This window comes from Alexandromys fortis, unplaced genomic scaffold, assembly GCF_014885135.2.
Source record: "Alexandromys fortis isolate MF-2015 unplaced genomic scaffold, M_Fortis_MF-2015_v1.1 scaffold_9, whole genome shotgun sequence".
NCBI classification, from domain to species: domain Eukaryota; kingdom Metazoa; phylum Chordata; class Mammalia; order Rodentia; family Cricetidae; genus Alexandromys; species Alexandromys fortis.
The window spans coordinates 19,193,811-19,218,354 of NW_026067892.1; the positions used below are offsets into that span (position 1 = coordinate 19,193,811).

Here is a 24,544-nt window from a genome sequence, read left to right on the forward strand (position 1 = left end):
CCTCCCTCTTGCTCCCGCCTTCGCTCGCTTCCGGTAGTCACCGTTACCGCTGCTGCCGCTGCTGCTTCTGCTGCTGAGGCTGCGGGCGGAGGCCGGAGGACCGGGCGGCGGCGGCGGCGGGAGCGCAGCGGGACGACCGAGCGAGAGCCGGCGAGTTGAGAGCCGAGCGCTCTCTTTCTCCCGCTCTAGGAGCCAGTGCCTCCCGGGCCCCGCCGCCGCCGCCGCACAAAGCCGCGAGCCCGCGCCTGAGCCATGTCCGCGTCGGCAGGCGGCGGCCACCAGCCCAGCCAGAGCCGCGCCATCCCCACGCGCACCGTGGCCATCAGCGACGCTGCGCAGCTACCTCAGGACTACTGCACCACTCCCGGCGGGACGCTGTTCTCCACCACGCCGGGAGGTGAGTTGTCCGGGCCTGCCCGCCATCGCCGCTGGCGCGTGGCACTGTATGCTCGACCCACCGCTTCCTCTCCCGTGCACGTCTGCCGCTTGGACTGTGTGCTGCAGAACGTGCACTCTGCGAGGCAGGACTGGTCTCTGGAGCTGCCCTTCGGGTTTTGGAGGAGGGAAGTCGGGGAGGGGGATCCGGCGCGAAATCGTCCGTTGACTTATCTTTCAGTGCTTAGAGCCCCGGGACGAGGCTGGCATGCACTGTGCATGCCTCGCCCAGTGTTATCCTCCTTTGGCAGCATTGTTTACTTTGTTGGAGGAGTCATCACAGGTCAGGGGAGCCCCAGGCTGGAGAATTGGCAAGGGGTTGTGGTAGTAAAATGCCTCCTGTGGTAACCCAGATGTTGGCTCTGGTAGAAGCGCTGTCAGCTTTCAGCTCAGGGCTTTGGGGGAGCAACTTTGAGATTGTGGACGGGGGCTTTGTCAAATAGCAAACACTAGTCGGATTAGGTCACATGGTCTTAGGGAAGGGGCTTGTAGAGGGAGGCAGTGCAAAAGAGGTGCCTGGGGTTGCTTTTCCAAAGATGACCCGGAACTGTTTACCAGCAACACTAGAGGTGAAACATGTTGAATTGGTAACGGGAAAGGAAGCGCAAAGGTTGTTTGTCCCCATTCTGGGCTATTCTCTAGAGGGAGAAAGGAATCTTCTGGGCCTTAATGAAGGGAACTGGCCTTCCTTTTCTAATCTCAGAACTTTGCCTTCTTTTGGTGACCCGGGGGTTGGCCTTTGGCTAGTGGGTGAAGATTTGGTTGGCAGTCTCTGCAGTCTGTACATTTGGGTAGTCTTGACCATGGGGCAGGCCTCAACCGATCACTTGCAAATTGGGCCTGGCCCTCCTGGAATCTTGTGCAATAGGAAGGCACAGAATAAGGGTTTGCCTTGCCAACACCAAGAGGTAGCAATCCAGATGCTGTGTGTGGTAGTTTGGGCCTGTGGTCCCATTCCTCTGGGAAGAAGAGGCAGGAGAGTTGTAAGGCCAGCTCTAGGACAGCTTGAGCTACAGGGTCAGACCCTGTCTCAAAAAAAAAAAAAAAAAAAAATCAACCAAACAAGGAAGGGGAGCGATGGAGCAAAGCAAACAAAGCTAGGAGAAAAGTTGGCAGAGGATCCAGCCAGGCCAGTCTAGAGAAAGGGATGAATGCCCTGAAAGACCTTCAGAATGACTCTGGCAGAGGAAGCCATTCCTTAGGACTCTCCAGGTTAAAGAATGGGTAAGACAGGTCCACTCTGGAACAGTGGCTCCTGTTGCTGAAGAGACCTTTGATTTGATCTATTCAAGACCAACAGGATTTAGGCTTTCTTTTCATGACTTTTTTCTTTTGAGACGACGTTTCACCACATGGTCCATCATACTACATTGAACCTTGTTATGTGATCCATGCTGTTCTTGTCTTAGTCTCCTGAGGGCTGGGATTGTTGTGTGTCCCTCCATGTCTGGTGGAACCAACAATCAGGAAAGATCTTGGTCAGCTCCAGATAAAATTGTCTTAATTTGAACTAATAACTCTTAAGAAACAGAGATTAGTGGCCAGCACTTGGCAGACAGGCAGGTTGATCTCTGTGAGTTCAAAGCTAACTCATTCTACATAATGATTTCAGGATAGCCAATGTTACATAGTGAGACCCTGTCTCTTTAAAAGGAAAAAAAAAAAAGGATTATTTCCAGGGTGGTGGAGAGAGATTTGTAATTCTCCAGAGTTTTTTATGGTTTTGGTCAGTAAAGTGCCCATACTTCCAACTGTTACTGTCACAGTAACAGGTGCATTTAGCTCTAATTTACTTGGGGAGGAACCATAGTTTTAGCTGTATGTTAATCTTGCTCTCCTGAGAGAAGATCCAGAGATGATCTGTGGTCGTATTTCAAACCCCCGAGCTGCTGTGCTTTCAAAAGAAGAAAAGGCACGCAGTCTTTAAGCCATGCTTTAAAGATAGAAGCTGTCTCGCAGCTTGGATTAGTTCTAACATGCTTGGGAAGGTCTGCCGGAAATATGCATTCATTTGCTTTTCCACGACAGTTACCACTCAGCCTGTGTCTGCAGAGCTTCTGCACAGTTTGTTTGTTTGGGGGTGGGGTCTCACTTTATGCCCCTGGCTGGCCTGGAGCTCACAGAGAAGTGCCTTGTCTCTGCTTCGTGAGTACTGACATTAAAGGCCACTCACTATGCCTGGCAGTCTTTAGATTTTGATACAGGTCGGCTTGCTTCCTTTTTTGTAAGGAGATAGCGCTGTAAAACCAGGCCAGCCTCACCCTCAGCAATCCCACCTGCCTCTGCTTTTCTAATGCTGGGATTTAAAGTATGCACCACTCTGACTGGCTAAGCAGTCTTTTATAGCAGTTAACTCAGTGGTGGTTAGTTAAACAATGCTTGTTGACTTTTTCCACTTTAGAATGATTTGTCTGTGTGTGCGGTGGTTGAGACAGGGTTTCTCTGTGTTTTAGCTCTGGCTGTTCTGGGACTCTGTAGACCAGGCTGACCTTGAACTCAACAAAATCTGCCTGCCTCTGCTTTCCAAGTGCTGGGATTAAAGGTGTGCCACCATTGCTAGGCTGGAATGACTTTAAGGTGGTCTCAGAGAGGGCTCAGCAGTTAAGAGTGTGCCTGCCAAACTTGCAGAGGACCTGAGTTCAGTTCCCAGCTTCCACACTGGGCTGCCTGTAACTCCCATCTTCAGGAGATCTCATACTCTCACCTGGCCTTCACTAGCATCTTCTGCACACGTGGCATACGTCTCATAGACACATACTTATAGTATGAGCTGTGGGCAGGCCTGTTTTTCGTCCCACCTGGCTCCCGCATGGTTAGCTTTACACCCGAAATAACAACACACAAAATGTATTCATTTAAACACTGCTTGGCCCATTAGCTCTAGCCTCCTACTGGCCAACTCTCACATCCTTATCAACCCACCTCCCTTAATGTGTGTAGCACCACCAGGAAGATTCTAGCGTATGTCTATCTTAGGCTGGAGCTTCATTGCTTCTACCCCGGAGATAGCAGAGGCATGGCCTCTGAGCTCGCTTCCTCTTCCTCCCAGCATTCTGTTCTGTTTACTCCACCCACCTATGTTCTAACCTATCAGGCCAAGCAGTTTCTTTATTAATTAACCAATGACCTTCCTCCATCACATACTCATTAAAAAAAAAAAAAAGACCTTTGTGTGTGTACAGTGTTTTGGCTTGCCAGTAATGGTTAGAGAGCAATTTTTGTTTGTTTGTTTTTTTTCGAGACAGGGTTTCTCTGTGGTTTTGGAGTCTGTCCTGGAACTAGCTCTTGTAGACCAGGCTGGTCTCGAACTCACAGAGATCCTCCTGCCTCTGCCTCCCGAGTGCTGGAATTTAAAGGTGTGCGCCACCACTGCCCGGCTAGAGAGCAATTTTTTTATTTTCTTTTTCGAGACAGGGTTTCTCTGTGCGGCCCTGTCTGACCTGGAATCTCAGACTTAGAGATCTGCCTGCCTCTGCCTCCAGTGCTGGGATTAAAGGCCTGCGCCATCACTGCCTGGCGAGAGAGCAACTTTTGATCTCTCCTTCCATTGGGGTTTCTGGTGTGGTGAGCACCTTTACCCCTGAGCTGCCTCCTACTTTGGAAAATTCTTCCCTCTGATGCTTTGTCTTTCTTCCTTGCACTAAGTCAATTTATCTCCATGGTTGATAAGGTTTTTAGTGGGTTTTGTGATCAGCACTTTACAGGAAACTAGCACAGCAGACCTAGGCAGCTGGTGCAGGCCTGTGCACCCAGCACTCTGGATGAGGAGACAGGATCACTACATGACACTCTGTCTCCAAAAAATGAAGTGTTAAGTCTAGGTCTTGCTCTGCATGGGCTACAGATCTTGATTTGGAAGGGATGGAGGCTGCCAGTAACTTGGAACAGTATGATCTAATGACCAGCTTACATACTTGAGACCTGAAAGCAGCCGGCTTGGACTGGGAATTTCTGCTTAGTGAGAAGGGAAGGGAGTGCATTTCCTGCCTTGAGCTTCTGAATATCTGAAGTGCCACACCCTTGGGGAGGGCATTGTAGGATCATCTTCTGTTTGCTGAATGCCCTGAAAGATTGGCCTTGCCCTGGCCTTGGTGGGCAAGAGCCCTTCATTTGTTGGAGACCCAAAGTAAGCAAGCCCAGCTGGAGGGTTTTTTAAGCTCCCCTCTGTGGTTTGGAAGTAAGAGCTGAACTAAAGGCACACTTGCTGTGACATCTTGAGTTGCTTTTGCTGGTGTTAGGGGACAGGAAAGCTTGTTTCATTTTCCATGTCTAACATGGAGCGATGGGTGGTAGTCGCTTCTTCCAGTAGCAGCTGCTGTCGCCCTCATGGGAGGTGAGCATGTTCAGGGTGGAACTTTCTTGTTGGTTCGTCAGTCCAGTTAGCTGGAGGACCCAAATGAGGTGACTTTAGAATTAAAGGCCCCTGAGGCCTGAAGAAATGAACGTGTTGGGCAGCCTCAGATTCAATTCTTCCTCCGCTGTCGTAGATGCTTACCTTCCTGGGAAAGAAGTTGGCAGACACTTCTACCTCTGGAATGCCAGCTCGCAACGTCTTTCTCCCTATCTTTTCCTGAGAGACAAATGTTCTAGGTTAAGCAGAAGCCTAATGTCCTTTAGCCTTCTTTGGTCCTCTCCTCAGTCACGTTCTCAGTTATGGAAAAGAACAGTGCACGCACACAGGAGCAGCAGAGGGCCACTAATCGCTATGGCCTGAAATCCATGTGTTTTCTCGTCTCTTTCCCTGCCAGCTGGCTCCTGCCTCTGCTAGGTTTCCTAGGGCAGAATTACCTCGGGCTATTGGTAAAATCTGGAAATAAACAAGAAGGCCTGAAGAAGTGGAAATAATTCCCTTTAGACTAAAGTGTGCTCTTTTTTTTTTTTTTTTTTTTTAAAGGAAAGGTGTATTGGGGGAACCTGCTTTATGAGCTGATTCTTACTGGCTACAGGGATGATATAGTTTCTCAGTGAGTTTGGCCTGTTTATTCTGAGACAACAAAATGTCTTTCTTTAGCTTCATTTTGTTCTCTTGTGTGTGTGTGTGTGTGTGTGTGTGTGTGTGTGTGTGTGTGTGTGGCACGTGCCCCCATGGGCCCATGCAGAGGCCAAGAATTGCTTGCTTACTTATCACCCTTTAGACAGGGTTTGTTTGCTGAACCTAGAGGTTTGACTAGGTTAGCTACCCAACAGGTTCCAGCACTGGGGATTTGAATTCAGATCCTCACGATTATATACCAAACACCTCTTTTGCTGAGCCCTTTAACTTCAGTTCTTAGCCTCGGCACTTCATTATTATGAGTGAGAGATACACATCACATCACTCTGCCTTGTTATGCCAGGAAAATGGCAACTGCTTACTTCAGTATTACAGACTGCCGTGGGATGGCATTCTGCCAGGGTAACCTTCAGGCTTTGTGCTGAATTTGAGGGCATGGCTTTGCTTTGCAAGCCTGGTGAAGGCTGAGGTCGTTTCTTGTCAAGGCAGCACTGGGAGAGAGGAATCGTTCAGATGAGGGGTGACTGGGAAGGTAGAGCTGCTGTTCCAAATACAGAACAGCCCCTCCTCCTCTGCTCACCATCCCTCAGAGGGAATAGAGAAACTGACACCTGCACCCCAAAGTCATTGAGCAGAGACCTTTCCAGACCTGGAGTCTTAAAGGCAGTTTTTGCTGAGGGATTTTATATGACTATGGATTCTATAGCCTTAGCTTGTATGTAAAGACTTGGATTAGACAGGACAGTTAAGTGTGGGAAGCTGCTTCATCTAGTGAGCAGGAGAGGAAGGGGCCTGGGTCCTTGGTGAGTTTGGTGAATTGAAGGGCTTCCTAGCTCCAAGTCTTTAGGGTGGAGATTTTTTGCATCTCCATTTATAGAACCTAAGCTCTGTTGAGACTTGTAGATAAGACCTAGGCTGCCATTTCCAAATCTGTCACTTGTGTGTGTGCATGTGTGTTTTAGTTTTTGAGGTCTTGCTGTTGTAGCCTTGGCTGGCCTGGAAGTCACTAAGTATGCCTGCCCGACTGGTCTCAAACTCAAAGAGATCTGCCTGCCTCTGCTTCCAGAGTGCTAGGGTTAAAGACGTGTGCTGCCATACCCAACCTTACTTTGTTATTTTATCTATAAAACCTTTGTTCTTGGGTTCAGTGGTGTTTTCTTGTAATTCCAGCACTTGGGGTCTGAGGTTGGTAGATCAAAAACAATGAAGCAAAAGCCTAGTTTGTTTTTTATCGTCTGTCAACAGCTGTCCATCCTGAGTGTTCCTAGTTTGGCTTTGTGTCTGTGTGCATGAAAGCATCACTGTTCTATTGATGTGTTCTACCTAGTTTTGGAGACAAGGTTTCTCACTGAATGATGCTCATTGATTGATTGGCTAGCTGGTGAGCTTTTGAATTTCCCCCCCCCTCCAACATAATATTTTTATTCATTATTTGGAAATTTCATGCCAAGCATCCCAATCACACTCACTTCCCAGTCCTCCCAGGTCCATCCCACCCACCTTAGTGATGACTTCCTCCCAAAAAAAGAAGAAAGTTCACTTTGTATTGCATGTTTACTAACTGGAGCATTATTGCTGTAAAAAAGCTGAGCCCTTCCCCACCCCACATCCCTGACAGAGCCATCATTGGTGGAGAGCTACAGTTCAGCAACCTTATTATAATTTTTAAGCGTTCTCTTCGATGGCTTTCTGTCTAGTCAGTTACCTTTTCCGGGAGGAAGTACTTCATTTTTTTGAGATAGGATCTTGCTAAGTTGCCATGATCAACCTTGAAGGTGCTCTGTCGCCCAGGCTGACTTTAAACTTTCTCCCTGACTCAGCCACCAAGGGAGTTGGGATTTGAGGTCTTTGCCACCAGCCCTGTTCAAAAGCCTAGTTTTTAAAGACCACCTCATCTTGTTCCTAGACCATAGCTTGGAGAAGGTAAAAATCTCAACAGGCAAAAATAATTGTATTGAGAAATACAGTTCTAGTCCTGTGGTTTCCTGTTATCTGCAGAGATGGTCTCAGTCCTTGTCTAGATCTGTATTTGGTTTTCTTGACCAGTTCTACTGGGTACGGCCTTCAGTGTGGTGGTGTGTGGCACACTGATCTTTGGGAGAAAGCAGTCTTCCCATTAAGTAAAATCTTAGCTGTGGGCACTTAAAGCTCTGGGCTGTGGCAGCTGTGGGCTCTTACAGGTGCCTTTAACTAGAAGGTGAGGAAATTCTATTCCTAATTTGCTGGATATAATCATCCTGAAAGAATGTTAGGGATCTTTTGGAGGGACGTGGTTTTGGGGATAAAGCTCAAAGCCTCTGCCATTTAAATGACCCTCTCAGACCCAGAGTTTTTCTTTTAGTGAGGTGATCATGTTACTTGCTTTATTCTTTTAAGATATAGTCCATAAGCCGGGCAGTGGTGGTACACACCTTTAATCCCAGCACTTGGAAGGCAGAAGCAGGCGAATCTCTGTTACAGAGAACTCCTGCCTCAGAGGGAAAAAAAGGTGTTATTGCACACCTTTATTCCCAGCACTTGAGAACAGAGGCAGGCAGATCTCTGTGAGTTTGAGGCCAGCAAAGAATTCCAGGACAGTTAGGGCTGTTACATAGAGAAACCCTGTCTCAAAAAAAAAAAAAGTATATTCCGTTAATTAACTTTTCAGCTGTCAAGTCAGCCTCGCACTCTGGCTAAATCTCCCTTGTTCTTGTACTGATCCTCTTTAGATGTTGCTGGATTTGGTTTGCTGGTTTTAGTTGTATACTGATGAAGGACAGTACTCTATTTTTCTTGTGTCTTCTTTGCCAGTTTTGCAATTAAGGTAATAACATTTCATTCAATGTCTTTCTGTGTATAGTGGGCATGCTGACTGTATATTAGGATAGATGTTGCTCTGTGGATTCAGAGGTATTTGGCAGGAGTGCAGCAGGCTCTGTTGGGATTCAGACTGTTAGGAGCTCTTAGGTCTTGTATTACTTCTACATTGACATGAAGTGGCTCTTGTGTTTGAGGCAGAGCCTCAGTATCTCCTTGGCTGGTCCGAAACTAGCTGTGTAAACCATACTGGCCTGAAACAAAGATCCACCTACTTCTGCCTGCCTAAGTTTTTGTGCCACCATTGACCATGCCCAACTCCTAAAACTTTAAACGAGCAGCAGGAAACAGGTAGGTGGGTGTATCCAAGGGATGAGTCCACACTCCTCATTGTGAGGAAAAGTGGAGGGTGGTAGTAGGTGTGAGTTGGTTTTAGACCTGGCCAAAAGCAGTGACCTTGAGGAGGAAATAGTCGGGCTGAAAGCCTAAGTTGAATTTGTGTTTCCCCATGCCACTTGGAATGATAGGAGTTTATCATTAACATTACCAAAACTTGACAACATATGACATGAGATTTAATCCAGAGACCTGTTCCATGAGGCAGTCAGAAGCCTGGGAGATCCAACCTGCATTTTCTTTCAGGTGTTTCTGTGGAGAAGATTTATTTCCAGGTGAATGTTCAAATCCAAACAGTAGTGGGGATGCTTCATTTTGACTCAGATTTCCGGAGACACACTAGACAGAGTCGGTTGGGATTTGGTATTATTAGCTGGTTTTGTTTTTCCCCTTCCTTCCTTCCTTCCTTCCTTCCTTCCTTTCTTCCTTCCTTCCTTCCTTCCTTCCTTCCTTCCTTAATTTTTGTTTATTTTTCTTTTGATTTGAAACTAGGTCTCTTGTAGCCTAATCTGAGAAGAATTAAGCCTATGACCTTGAATTTAAGATCCTGCCTCTGCTTCCTGAGGATTGCAGGCGTGTACTAACTACCAAGCCTGTTTGTTTGTGCAGCGATTGCACCAAGGCTTTGTGCATGCTCGGCAAGTATTCTACCCACTGAGCTACATCCTCGGGCCCCTGTTATTAGCCTTAGAGAACACCTGATTCAACTCATTATGCAACCCAGACTTTGCCTCAGTGCCTGTTAATTGTGTTGTCCCGTGTCTCGGTGTCACTGTGATTTACATTGATTTCTTTGTAAAGAAGGCACCTGTCAGCTGCTCTTCAGGGTCTCCCCAACAGTGCTTCCTAGCAGGACACAGCCATTCCTCTCTGGCCTATGCAGTGATCAGATTTAGTACTTGCATTTGGTAACCTTTGCTCCTGGTTGCTGGGGAATGGGTTTAGAGGATTTCTTAGACCATCCATAGAACTTTACAGGTCTCCATTTGCCATGGCACTTAGTCGCATTATGATAGAAGGCCCCAAACTCCAGTTGTGCTTTTAGCTGTCCTAAAAACAGTCTCAGTTTTGAGGAATTTAGTGGCTGAGCAAAGTAAATGTGATTTGGCCACCACCCAGTCTCCTGGGGGCCTCCAGCTTAGGCAACCTTTAGTTTTCTTTGGATTATCAGCCACAGGACTTTTTAATAGTCTATTCATCGAGGGCCTCCATGAAGAACAAATGTTTGTTAAAACTAAAACCTGGACTCTGGTGCAGGCAGGCAGACCTTCCCAAGCGTGGGGGATAAGCTCTCTATCATCTTTCACATGTTTCTGCATCTTCCTTCTCTGTTATTAAGGGGTAGGGGAGGCCCGGCCTTCTTCTGAGTGCTTTAAGGTCACTGACTGCTAGAGATCTTGTTTCTGACTTCTTGATTGTCCTTGCTGGGCTGGAAGAAGGGCTCAGTAGTTCAGAACATGTGCTACTCTTGCAGAGGACTGGGGTTTGGTTCCCAGAACCCCATCAGGCCCCTAACAGCCTCCTCTAACTCCAGCTCCAAGAGACCAGCACCTTCTGGCCTCCTTGGGCACCTGCATTCTATATGCATAATTAAAGATTAAAAATAATTTTTTAAATTTTATTTTTGTTTTTTGAGATGGGGTTTCTCTGTGTAACAGCTCTGACTGTCTTAGAACTCACTTTGTAGACCAGGCTGACCTCGAACTCATAGAGATCTGCCTGCCTCTGCTGGGATTAAAGGTGCCACCACTGCCTGTCTAAAAATAAATCTTAAAAAGAATTCCCCCCTTTAATCCCAGTACTTGGGAGGCAGAGGCAGGCGGATCTCTGTGAGTTCGAGGCCAGCCTGGTCTACAAGAGCTAGTTCCAGAACAGGAACCAAAAAAAAAAAAANAAAAAAAGCTACGGAGAAACCCTGTCTCGAAAAATAAAAAAAAAAAAAAAAAAAAGAAAGAAAGAAAAAAAGAAAAGAATTCCCATAGACTACCAAGGTTGCTTGCCAAGTGCTGTCTTTTTTTGTGGTGGTGGTGGTGGTTGATTGTTGTTGTCTGTCTGTTTTGCTTTGTTTTATTTTGTGATAGTCTGACTGTAGTCCTGGCTGGCCTGAAATTCACTGTGTAGACTAGGTGCTGGGATTAAAGGCATGTACCATCAAACTCGGTCTGTTGCTTTATTTTTAACTGTTTCTTTTTAAATGTTACCGATGTGTGTACTGAGGTACATGTGTGGACCTCAGGATGGCTTCTACTGTGGGATCCAGGGGTTGAACTCTGGGCTTCAGGTTTGTGCACCAAGTCCTTTTACCCAGTGAGCCATCTTGTTGGTGCTTGGTTCTTTTTAAATTCCGTTTGTCCACCGGCCTGCTTGCCTGCTTGCCCAGCACTGGAGCTATATGAGTGTGGAGCATGCCCTCATGGACTCCTGTGACTTCACCATCTAACCACCCGTTGTTTTCATTCAGTTTTCTCGTGCCGTCTGCTGCCCTGGCGGTGTTAGTCCTCTTCTTCTGTGTGGAATGGAAGTGCCTTTTTCTTTTGTGTTTCTGTTGTGTTGGAGTTCAGACTTAGAGCCTTGCAATGCTAGACAAGTACTCTACACCCAGTTAGTCTGCAGTCCATACACTGCCCTCCTAAAGGTGGTAGTTAGATTACTATGAGTTCAAGGCCAGCCTGAGCTACAGGAAGAGACCCTGCTTCTCCCCCCAAAACCAAAAAAAGTCTGTCTACAAGTTCACATGTGTCAAGGACATGGAATATTTTCATTTTTAATAGATTGTCTTTGATTCTTTACCTAAATGATATCCATTTAGGAATTAAAGGAATATTTTTCCTGATAATTAACATTTTTCTTTGAATAGCTCGATTCTTTGGGATGCCAAGTGCTTATTAATCACTAACATTCTGGTTGCTAGTGCTGTTTTGTGTGTGTGTGTGTCCATCCCATTTGGTATGTAACTACCAAATAGTAACTTATTTATTTACTTATTTGGGGTTTTTGAAACAGGGTTTTCCTGTGCAACTCTGACTGTCCTGGAACTCACTGTAGACCGGGCTGGCCTCAAACTCAGAGTCCACTTGCTTCTGCCTCCTGAGTGCTGGGATTAAAGGCATGCACCACCACTGCCCAACCCAAATCAGTAAATTCTTTAACTTGCAATGACTCAAAATTCAATAAATTGGTGTGGAAAGGTAGTAATTTAGCTCAGTAGGTACAACTGAATAAAACTGGTCAAAAGTCAAAACTTGTACATTGGGAACTACACAATGTTGAGTGGCCATTAAAATAGGTAAAGGGACTTGCTGCTAAGCTTGAATTTGATTCCCAGGATCCATGTGGTGGAAGGAGAGAACAGACTTCTTCAAGTTGTCCTCTGACCTCCACGTGTACTCCATCGCATATATGCCCTCAAACAACCAGGTGCATGTGCGTGCACATACACTAAGTAAATGTAATTTTAAAAATTAATATTGAGGTGCTGGAGAGATGGCTTAGAGGTTAAGAGCACTGGCTGCTCTTCCAGAGGTCCCGAGTTCAATTCCCAGCAACCATATTTGTAGTGGAATATGATGCCCTCTCTGGCATAAAGGTGTACATGCAGATAGAGCACTCATATACATGAAATAAATGTCTTTTTTTAAAAAAATGTTGAAAGAGATTCAAGAGGCACTTACTGTTGATAGATTAGGAAATGATGCACACAGACAGGTCAGAGTTCAAGCTCACATCTTTGGGAACAGCCTTGGAACTCTACAGGACCTGAAATAGCTCTCATCTCCGGGTTTCAGAATGTGTGGTTTGCACTTGTATGTGGAGCAATGGGAAAGAATTGAAAAGCCAGAAGTAGTATGTATGCCTTCTCAGTGCACCCCTCCCCCATCCAGTAGACGTTCATAGCAATTCACATTGAACCTCTTTTCAGTAGACAGTGGCTACTGAAAAGAGGCTACAACTGGCTGCTCTCCCAGAAACAGAATTTGGACCCACAGTCACAGGTAGAGTTCCTGGAAAAAAACAGGAAACAGAACTCATAACCTTGGATTAAGTAATTTCTTAGATTTGACAACAAAACCACAAGCAATAGCAACAAATATACATATTGGATCTCATTGCAGTTAAACACTAGGACCTGAGGTGGTGGCACATATGAACCCAGCATTTAGAACTCGATTGTGTGTATTAGATGGGCCAAGTTCCAGATCAGCTAGGGATTTAAACATTTTATTTTCTTTTTATGCTTCAAAGAATGACATCACTGAACACATGCCCCTGGGTTCAATCATCAGGACTGGGGGAGGGAGGGAGATGGGAGAAGAGAGAGAGGGAGAAAATATATAAACAGAAATAAATTGTGTGTGTGTGTTTATATCCAGACTATAAAAAATAATGCTGGAGATCTCAGTCAGTGGTAGAGCACTTGCCTCAGATACACAAGCTTGTGGGTTCAATCCTCAGCACATGCACACACATTTTGAGGGGATGATTAAAACACAGTAAAAGGTCAGAGGTCCTGACACCTTTTTCCAAAGGTGATGGATATTAGAAAAGCCAAAGAACATGATGTGCAGAGCCGACAGAATTAGTCATTAGGGAAGGCAGAGTAGGTCAGTACAGGGGAGATCACTTCATGTCAGCTAGGGCGGCTAGCATGAAAAAGACTCCGGTGTAAACTGCACTGTGAGAAGTTGGGGTCTCACATTGCTGGCAGGAGTGTGAAGTCTGCAGTCATTGGAAAACAGCAGTTCCTCAGTTAGCATGTGACTTAGCATTCCATATTGGGATGTGCTCCAGGAAATGGCTGTTCACACCATAACCTGTGCATGGATATCTACATCTTAAATTGGTGTCATTCCTAATAGTCAAGGTGTTGCAACAGCCACATGTCCGTCCGCTGATGAAGAGATTAACAACTGGTTTGTTCACATTACTGGTATCTCCCCCAACCATGGAGACTACAAGAAGCAGTAGGCCGTGGCTGCTGATTTCCTCTATACATCAGTAGTAACCGATGATAAAATAATTGAAACTGCAGCTGTAATGAAAGTTATTTGAAACTTAAATCTTTGCTTTCTTACCACTTTGAAAACACGGCAAAACCTCAGAAAAGGGAGGACTACTATCTGTAATTTATAAGTTTAATTATGGCAGCATCTTAGATCATTGTCTTATTGTGGTTAAAAGACTGGATTTTAATGTACTATCAAAATTTTGGTGTGCTCTGCCAAACCTGATGAGCTGAGTTCTATCCCTGAGAACCACATGGTAGGAGAGAAAAGAACAGATTTCTGAAAGTTGTCCTCTGACCACCACATGCTCATGTGTACATACATACATACATGCTGTCATATAAAAAGAAAAGCATTTCAGCTGGGTGTGGAGTGCTTGCCTATAATCTCAGCATTTAAAAGGCTGAGGCAGGAGGATACCAAGTTCAAGGCCAGCAGGGTAGCATAGGGAGGCATTGTCAAAACAAGATTGGGGCTGGAGAGATGGCTCAGCAATTAAGAGCTCAGCACCCACAACTGTTCATAGACACACACATTGTGCACATACATACAGGTAGGCAAAACATTCATACATATAAATAAATTTTAAAAAAGGAAAAAGTGACAAAAGTTTAAGGCAGTAAATGTGCGAAATACTCCAAGTTGATAATTATCTGGTATACATATGAATTAGAACGTTATTATACCCCATAAATACGTTAGTTGATAGGGTGTCAGACAAATGTGTAGAGTCAGTCCACTAAAGCTCTTTCCCTTTGTTAGAAAAAGCCATTGTGTCTGTCCCCTTTCAACCTTTGACCCCTAATCTACATAGCTTAATAATAAGCAGATTATGGGTTTCCAAACAGATTAGAAGTATCAAGTTGGGATGACTAGAAAAGAACGTGTTCTGACCACAATTCAGTGTAGAAGCTTTGATATGCACGCAGTGTGATTGGACTAAATGGTGGGGGGCTTAGGTACAGATAAACCTGAGGGGTTGGCTTGTGATGAGAGTAGTATCCTCGTGAGTGGTGGTACTGCAAGCTTGCTTCTCCATCTGACTGACTGCAAGTGGTTTGTTGTGTTAATATTTATTTTATGTCCATGGCATGGGCTTATATTGCCAAAGTGTGCAGAGGTCAAAGGACAACTTTTGGGGCTGGAGAGAGGGCTCGGAGAGCACTGGAAGCTCTTCAAGAAGACCTGGGTTCTGCGCCCAGCTCCCACATGGTGGCTCATAACACCAGTAACTGCGGTTCCCCGGGATCCAGTGCTTCCTGGCCTTAGTACGTTCAGAACACACACGTACATGCTGGCAAAATACTCGTTTGTAAATTAACAATAATCTTGTTTTTAAACCGGACAGACTTTGGCAATCACCCATTTCCTTCCACCATGTACGACCCAGTGTTGAACCTGTTAAACAGGCTTAGCAGCAAGTTCCTCTGTCTGCTGAGCCATCCTTAGGTCTATGTTTTTTTTTTTTTTTTAAATATTTATTTATTTATTATGTATACAATATTCTGTCTGTATGTATGTCTGCAGGCCAGAAGAGGGCACCAGACCTCATTCCAGATGGTTGTGAGCCACCATGTGGTTGCCGGGAATTGAACTCAGGACCTTTGGAAGAGCAGCCGGTGCTCTTAACCACTGAGCCATCTCTCCAGCCCTAGGTCTATGTTTGAAGAAATAGGGTATTCTATCTCTCTAGGGGAGGTGGTCAGCCTCCAGGTTTCTTTGGGTAGCCTTTAATAGAAGGTGCTTATCTGCTTTTTTCACATACTTGTTTATATTTGCTTAGTCTTTGATTAAGAAAGTTATCTTGATGGGGGCTGGAGAGATGGCTCAGTAGTTAAGAGCATTGGCTGCTCTTCCAGAGGATCTGGGTTCAATTTCCAGCACCCACATGACAGCTCACAACTGTTTGTAACTCCAGTTCCAGGGGTTCAGTGCCCTCACACAGACGTGTATTCAGGCAAATCACCAGTGCACATAAAAATAAATTAAAAAAAAAAAAGACTTTTGGGAGTTAAGTTGGTCTAGTAGGTAAGTGGCTGAAACAAGATTTGATCCAAAATTCCAACCCAGGTTAAATTTCTTAAGGAGAAAGAGAAATGGAAGGGAGGGATTCAGTTTTGAAAATTGAAATATTTGGCTATCAATTATAAATAAATAAGACACAACTGCCATATGGAGCTTGAATTCTGTAGACTGGCACATACATAGGCAGGAGTCCTGCACAAGGTGATGTATTGAGTGTTGTGAAAAGCACAGGTGAAGGGGAAGGAAGTGGCATTGGAGCTGAGTGTTGAAGAATCAAAGGAGTTTCCCAGAAGCAGAGCACCTTGCCCTCCCTGTTCATGGGAAGGGGGTAGTCTCTCCTTTTAGCTGGATTGATGCCAGGGATTAGATGACATTGGAAGGAATTCTGGGTGGTCATTGCCTGTCTGTTATTCTTCCTCTTCTCTCTGAGATTCCCCGTTACTTTTGTCTGCTCCCAGAGCAGTTATTTGAAGTGCTTTGGTCTCCCCTGGTAGGCACAGCTGATCTAGCAGTCTGCCTGGGAATTGCCTGACTCTGGCCTCTGAAGAGGACTGAGCCACACAAGTAGCCAGCTTCAGTAGTCATTGTGTTGGTGGTACCTTAATTTAATTGGAACTCTTCAACCTTGTGTTTTAGGAACACGAATCATTTATGACCGAAAGTTTCTGTTGGATCGTCGCAATTCTCCCATGGCACAGACCCCGCCTTGCCATCTGCCCAATATCCCTGGAGTCACCAGCCCTGGCACCTTAATTGAAGACTCCAAAGTAGAAGCGAACAACTTGAACAACCTGAACAATCATGACAGGAAGCACGCAGTTGGTGAGGGGCTGAGCTGGGGAGGTGCTGGAGTGGACTGTAGACTGGGACATGCTGCTTCATCAAAGCACAGCTGAGTTCGGTCATGCGCGCAACGTGTCCTCTCCTCCTAAACATCTACTGAAGTGCTTTCAGTTTCCACCTAATTGCTAGGGAAAACCAAATCAGGATGGGAACCAGATGTAGTCATTTACACCTTCAGTCCCAGCACTCAGGAGGCAGATACGGGCAGGTCTCTGGGAGTTAGAGGCCACCTGGTCTATATAGGTAGATGCAGTCTTTTAATTTTAATTTAATTTTGTTTTGTTTTCGAGACAGGGTTTTTCTGTGGTTTTGGAGCCTGTCTTGGAACTAGCTCTTGTAGACTAGGCTGGTCTCGAACTCACAGAGATCTGCCTGCCTCTGCTTCCCGAGTGCTGGGATTAAAGGCATGAGCCACCACCGCCAGGCGACGCAATCTTTAAAAAGGATGGCAACCCGGGGGCTGGAGAGATGGCTCAGCTGTTAAGAGCACTGACTTTCTTTCCAGAGGTCCTGAGTTCACTTCCCAGCAACCACATGGTGGCTCATAACCATCTGTAATGAGATCTGGTGCCCTCTTCTGGCTTGTAGGCACACATGCAGCCAGAACATTTTATACATAATAAATTAAATCTTTAAAAAAAAAAAAAGGATGGCAACCCAAAGGTGAATTAGAACCATGCCTAAAGTTACATAGACACAATTGCACACACACGTTGTCCCTGCGACCTCCTTGCATGAACAAGTGTGCACATGCACACATTCACCTCAAAGCAGAATCTTAGGCCACCTGCTTCCATCAACCCCAGAAAGAAAACCTGACCAAGTGGTGGTGGTGGCACACGCCTTTAATCCCAGGTGGATCTCGAGGCCAGCCTGGTCTGCAGAGCAACTTCCAAGATAGCTAGGGCTACACAGAGCAACCCTGTTCCAGAGAGAGAGAGAGAGAGAGAGATCTGCCATCTTCATTGAGTGACTGTAGTGGACTGCCCTGTACCTTCAGAGCAGGACAAGATGAGGTGGCCTTGTGCTCACCTCAGACTTTGTGTTTCATGTTTTCTGAAACTCCAGTTAAGGTGTTTTCATTTTTGTTTGTTTACTTGGGTTTTGGTTGGGAGGGGGGCAAGGTCTCGCTCTTGGCCAAGGCTGCAGAAAATTCACCATGAAGCCCAGACTGGCCTCAGACTTGCAGCAATCTTCCTGCCTCAGCTTCCTGAGTGCCTGGATTCTGGGTGTAGGCTGTCACACCTCTCCCCTCCCACCCCACTGCAAGTGTCAGTTCAGAGCAGGAGCCAGGTTCAAAGCCTCCAGAAGTGTGCTCCCTTGAGTGACCAGGAGCTGCTGGAAACATCCCCTTACACCTCACCTGGTGTGACTCTCCTCTCCACACCCACCCCCAGATGAGACTGACTGGCCAAAACAAAAATAAATGAGGTTTTATTGCTATGTAGGCCAAGCTCACCTCAAATTTAAGTATTGAATTTGAGTGCTAGTATTCCCTCAGGAGTAGGTATCGTGGGCCACAGGAAACAGGATTTTTTATTAGTTTTGCCCTTTGCAGGTAGAGAAGGACGTTGAAAACAGCTTTGCTGGGCTGGAGAGATGGCTCAGAGGTTAATTAAGAGCACTGATTGCACTTCCAGAGGTCCTGAGTTCTATTCCCAGCAACCACATGGTGGCTCACAACCATCTGTAATTCAGTCGGGTTCCCTTTTCTGGCATGCAGACAGAACACTGTATACATAATAAATTAAAAAAGAATAAAAAAACTATTGAAAGAAAGAAAACAGCTTTGCTATTACTCTTTGTACTAAACTTCTCTTTTCTTTCCTTCTAACCAGGGGATGAGGCCCAGTTTGAAATGGACATCTGACTGCTACACAATCTAAGGAGGCTTCAGCACAGCGGCCCATGTGACCTGACTGGGCCAGTAGGAACACAGTGAACCGAGAAGCCGGCAGTTCCCCTCCCCTCCCTCTGGGTGCCAAATGATGGGAGATAAAGCTCCATTGACCACAACTTCCCTGTCTCCTGCCCCTGCCCCGTTAAGGTTAGGATGAAAGCCCTTGGATTACTCTGGAACTGAGCGGTTGGTCCTTGGAGGAAAGCAGTCCCTGTAACTTGCCTGTTCATTTCCTAAGAATCTTTTGCCCCCTTCTGATTTGCCCCAAGTCCAGGAACTCTAAGAAGAAGCACCGCTGCTTGGGGTGACTGGGGAGGGAAGGAGGTTTGGTGCCCATTGCTGTTCCTGTACTCCCTTCTGTCTTCCTCCCTGCATCCCATTGGTGAGTCAGTGCTGGATGTGGGATCTTTAAACCATTCTGAAGATTGATAAACAAAATGAGCTGCTTGCCCTATCCCTGGAGATGTTTGTCCTTGGTACTGGAGCACAGCTCTTGTACCTCCTGTGTGTAGCTCCGACTGCATTCCTGGGACACATGGCATAAGCTCCCTTTTCTCTGGGGAGAAGGCTTCTGTCCTGGGTGTGATGGCTCATCTCTTAGCTAATTCATTGGCACAGGTATTTTTTAAACCTTTCTTCTGAAGAGACCCCTGGGTGACCAGGTGGTCTTTGCTTGTCTGCCATTCTTCCTACCTGCATCTTGCAGGCAGAGTCCTCTTCACTCCAAGATGCCCTGGGACTTCTGTCTGCTCCCAGAGCAGTCATTTGAAGTGCCAGTGCTTTGGTCGTTGTTACCTGGTGGGCACAGCTGGTCCCAGCGGTCTGCCTGAGAATGTCCAGCTCTGGCCTCTGTAGAGGACTGAGCCACACAAGTAACCAGCCCTAGTAGGCATGGTGTAAACCTGATAGACTTTAGCAGGTTTGCTGCCCTGCAGTTTATTATATTTTGAGTTTAAAGTTGACTCCCCTATTCCCCTCCTCTGAATCTGCTTTATCCTTGGCTGCCGAGAGAGAAGCATGGGCTGAAAGAGTGCGTTCCTCCCAGTTTCCTTCTCCTCACTGTAGACTTTCCTTCTTGCTTCCCTTTTCTCTCCTTTTCAAACCTCACTCTCTTTCCTTCTGGTTCTTCCACCAGGCCATTTTCTAAATCTACATCAAAGATACCTCCCATGTTGGTATCTGATAATATCTGTCTCTTCTCTTATCAGAGGAGAGACTTTTTATTTTTAAGATGACTACAGACCTATTTTTAGATAAGTTTTCAGTACGATTTTGAACTGCAACTTTTTTAACAAAACATCTTCCAGTATTAGGAAGGTTATAAAAAATGTTCCTAGGCAAGTCTGCTGTCTTCACTGTTGGTTATCTCTCATAGTTCCTTATGAGTGCTTTCCTGTGCTCTCAAGTTTAGGGGGCTATTTGGAGTATAGTGGTTTGTGAAACTGGATTAGTCTGCCTTGCTATGAGTTGTTGGCGAAAACTTCATTCTTTTCCTTTACCTTTTTGCTCTCTTGCTCCACCCTGCCCCACTCTCCTGGTACTGTGGACTGACAGGGAGATCCCGGGAGAGAGGCCCCCATAGACAGGCTGGTGCATCCGTCCTCCTATAGGAAGACAGTACAGCAGCCACTGGTGTCCTGGGAGTTTTTTTTGTTGTTGTTGTTTTTTTGTTTTGTTTTGTTTTTTTCCCGAGACAGGGTTTCTCTGTGGTTTTGGAGCCTGTCCTGGAACTAGCTCTTGTAGACCAGGCTGGTCTCGAACTCACAGAGATCTGCCTGCCTCTGCCTCCCGAGTGCTGGGATTAAAGGCATGCGCCACCATCGCCTGGCTTGTCCTGGGCCCTCTCAGTAAGATTTCAGATCCCCATTGTCTGGGAAAGTAAGCTGTTTGTTTTTCCTTTGCACCATGGAAAGACCCTGTTTTGTGAAGACTTTAGGAAAAAAGGAAGGACATCTGCAGAACTTGGTCTGTCTCCTGCCACACAATGTGAATAGCTCGTACTGCAGCCCTCTGTGATGATCGCTGTCTCAGGAATAAGCTGGGTCTCCAATGTTTGGGGATTCTTGGAGTCTCCAAGTTGATAATCAGAAGAGTTTTATTTCTTTGTTAAATGTATCTGTTATGTTTTTAATTAAACTCCAAGTTTTATTTCATGGAGTCTTGGGAAAACTTAAGTTGTGCTGCCATTGGCATAAGCAGCTTGCTCAGGACCTCTGTACCCTGGAGCTTCATTCTTCGCGAGCAAGGCTCATGGTTCTTCGCACACTGGTGTTGGCACTCTGTGAACTCTGCCGTGAGGAGGCGTGAGTGTGCAGAAGAATATATACTTCCTCATTGAACGCTGTCTGCAGCAGAGTGGCTTCCTGGACCCACCACTGGGAAGGGAGACATGGCAGCTGAGTAGGATAGAGAAACCTCCCTTTTTCTTGCCATCTTGGAGAGTCTGCACGTGCGCCCCTCCTCAATCAGAAAACATGTCTAGTATTCCTTGGAGTGTCACCTGTGTGGTGCAGGAGCCTTTTAGCCTTATGTCCTCTGCCAGGACCCCTCACTGCTTGGTGCAGGCCTTATATGAAGGCCACTTGTTCTTTGACCTCCACACATGAGCATTGTAAGATAATTGCACAAGGCAAGGCATAAGCTTCCAGCAGATGGCATTTTTGTGCCATGCCTCATGAGCCATTTTCTAGTAAGCAGGGTCCAGTGGGGGTTCACCTCTGGGTGGTCCAAAGGCCTCACAGCTGGAGGCTTAAATGGAGGGTGTATGGTCCTAATCTGCCAGTCTCCCTCCTGAAGGAGACAGTTATTTAAACCTTAGTAGCCATCTACACTGTTGCTATGAAGGATGTGTTTCTGCACTTGTGACAATCAACCTACATGAGGAAGAAGCTCCAGCCCTGGTGGGAGACACCAGCAGTGCCCTTCCTCCTGAGTTCCCAGCCCTTGTGTTGTGCTGAAATAGGCGCTTCCTTGCCTCCTCCAGAGCACTGGAGTGGAAAAGCTGGCTTCTAGATAGAGTTATCTACTGCTGTGTAACAAATTACCTGCCAGCCTAATATCTCACAAGAGTAAACACTACCTGTTGGTGTCTCAAATAGGGTTAGGGGCTGCTCAGCATGGAGCTTTAGCATGAGGTCTCATGGAGGTGCATGTAGTCTGTGGGTGGGGGCTGCTCTCATCTGGAGCTGGAGAATCCCACTTCCATACTTTGTTTTTTTGTGGTTGTCAGCAGAGTGCCGCCCTCGTTCCATGTGGGACTCTGTAGGTATCATGCCATAGCACCTAGCTTCTTCCTGAGTGACTGATCCTAGAAAAGGAGGTGGGTAAGAAGAAAGTTGCAGTGCCTTTATACCACCGTGTCCCTAACAGGAGGAAAGTAGTCCTCAGGGAAATGGGGATAGCCACAGCCATAAGCTGGGTGCACATTGCTATCAGATCAGCCCTCTAAAATGGGACCAAACTGGGATAAAAGACTTCTCTTTCCCCAAAGCTACCCATTTGTCTTAAGAAAAGCGGCAGGAAATGGAGATTCCCAGATCCATTGCATCCCCCCATCTGCCTGTTCTCAAGAACGCTTGCTTTTATGAGATTCTGAAGTGGCCTCTTCAAGCGTCATTTACTTCTTCTGTCTTCCTTTAGCCCAGAGTTGACAAAAGGAATTGGGGGCCTTCCTGTGCAGCCATACAAACTTTCTTAACTGGAGCGGTGTTTGGCAGAGGAATCAAAGGACATTAGATGTCAGGTTCATGAGTTACAGAGCAGAAAGCAGTTCAGGTTCTTGACGATGATATTGAAGTCAGGTGCTACCTGCATGCATTGGTCAAAGTGTCCCACCCAGATCATAAGCCAGGGACACCTGAAAAATGCAGATGTCTGTCTGTACTTGATTGCTCTGGTCAGTGCAGCATGCAGAGTAGCCTGTTGCCTCCAACACTTTGATAGAAGGGTGCTCTTACAAAAAGCAGCAGTCTTGTTTTCACCTGTAGGGGAAGCCACAGAGGTGGCTCACCAGTGCCTCGGATCTCATGGGCTGTCTGCTTCTTCCTGCCATCCATTCTCCCCATCCTTAGATGGAGGCTCTTGTTTGAATTGATGCTCTGTCTTCTAGCCTTTTCTTTTCTGTAGCCATGCTTGCTTTGGAGTGTATTTCAGGCTCTCGTGGTGGGTTTCCTTCTAGGGGTGAGGGATAGGGAGCTCTTGGGCCTCTCATCCGTTGTGTTCCACTGAAAGTCCATCCAGCATCTTGTATAGACTGCCACTGTGAGTGTACCAGGTGTGTATCAGGTAGGGAGCCTCCTTCCCATCTGCATCTTGGGTGCTGGCTGCTTGAGGGGGGGGGTGTGGTGGAGCCCTTTTTATTCCCTCTAGAGGAAAGGCACTACTGTCTTCACGTAGTTCTTTAGTGTGTTTTCTGGACTCCATGCCCATGGCAGCTGTTTAATGATCTGCGAAAACCCAATCACTGACCCATCCTTACCATGGAAGGCAGGATTTATAGTGGAGGAACACCATTTCCTGGGGTAGAGGGTTCTGTCTGAGCTTTTGACTTACCCGCAGCCCCCTTGCCTCTCAGCCTTTAGTGACGGGAATTTGGATTCCCGCAGTTGAGGCAATCCTTTGGTGCTTGCCATCCCGCCGTGCTTCTTGCTCTGGCAGTGCTTTTCACGGTAGTGGTGGACTTTGTTGAAGCTGCTCACAGTAGCTGAAGACTGTAAATTGATCAGTCAAGATACCTTCCCCACCCTCTGAAACTAGCTTTCCCTTAGGCAGGTCCTGGATGGCAGAGCTTACTTTCAAAGTCTTTGGGTGGTCTGTGGTTTCTCTCTGCTTGCTCAACTCTTCCTGCACCCTAGTGGGCCATACTGTGCCCAGGAGAAAAGGCTACTGAACTAGCGGAAACAGTTCCTAGTGGATACAAACTCCTGCTTACCTTTCTGAGGTGGAAGGGTGGTGGCGAGAGGCCGAATACCTGGTAGACACTTGGCTGTGCTGATACTTCCAAAGGGAGCTCCTCCCAGGGCTTCAGACCTAAATCCAGGGCATTGTGAACTTAAGAGAATCCACAGATCTAGCACAGAATGCCCATTCTTGCCTCTATACCCCCTTCCTCTCCATTTCAGTCTTAAAAACTGCCCAGCCCAGGCCTGGGGGTTATGACTGGAGGGCAAGAGAGTGGGGACACCAGCAGGAGGTAGGGGCCAGCGTGACACCGATGCCTTGGCCCCCACTTCATGGTTCCAGGAAGCCTTACAGAAGGCAACTTGAAGAATCCCAAGGACTCCGATTCCCAGTTGTCCATATTAAGAATCTGTGTTTTCTGATAGACCCTCCCCTGTTCACTGCTGCAGTCTTAGCCACATGGGATGGAATTTCAGAGGCTGCCAGTACTTTCCTTGGTCCTCCTACTTGGTTCCCTTGATGTGCTGTCCCCTTACCTTCCCCCTTCGCTGTCAGCAATGGTCAGTGGAAGGTTCCATGCAATCCTAAGACAGTCCTGTGTGATTCCATGACCAGTTTGTTTTCTTACTGTCCTTCCAAGCCAGCAGGTGTTTGGAACTAGGTGAAAATTTCTCACCAACGGTTGCTGTTACAGCTAAATAAAGACATTGAATATTCACTTGGTGTTTTGTGGTGCTGGGCAGTGAACCCTGCATTTCACATATGCTACAGGCACACTTCACAGAGCCAGCCTGAACTTAGTATGTTAAGTTTTTTGTTTGTTTTTGAGATAGGGTCTCACTATAAATTGCAAGATGACCTAGAACTTCCCATGTAGACCAGGCTGGCCTTGAGTGTAAAGAGTCACAAGCCTCAGCCTCTCAAGTGCTAGGTTTAAAGGCTTGTATCACCACACTTAGCCTCTTGGTATATTGATTTTATTTATTTGTTTTTCGAGATAGGTTCTCTGTAACAGCTCTGGCTGTTCTGGAACTTGCTCTGTAGATCAGGCTGGCCTCATTCAGAGATCTGCCTACCTCTGCCTCTCCAGTCCTGGGATTAAAGGTGTGTGTGGCCACCACCCAGGTTGCCTTTTTCTTTCTTTTCATTCCTTGTTTATTTGGGGTCAGATGCCACACAGGGTTTGCACCTGAAACCCCACTGCTCAGGAAGCTGAGGCAGAAAGATTGCTAAAAGTTGGCGACCAGCCTGGCC

At 46.5% G+C, this 24,544-nt stretch overlaps 1 protein-coding gene across 1 annotated transcript; it reads left to right on the top strand.

Annotated features, from left to right (window-relative positions):
• The first annotated feature begins 65 nt into the window (after positions 1-65).
• Positions 66-24,008, top strand: Eif4ebp2 (eukaryotic translation initiation factor 4E binding protein 2). The gene is made up of 3 exons (XM_050140857.1): positions 66-397; positions 16,285-16,470; positions 18,330-24,008. Exons 1-3 carry the CDS (start codon positions 253-255, stop codon positions 18,359-18,361), a joined length of 363 nt encoding a protein of 120 aa, XP_049996814.1. The 5' UTR covers positions 66-252; the 3' UTR covers positions 18,362-24,008.
• Positions 24,009-24,544: the final 536 nt, after the last annotated feature.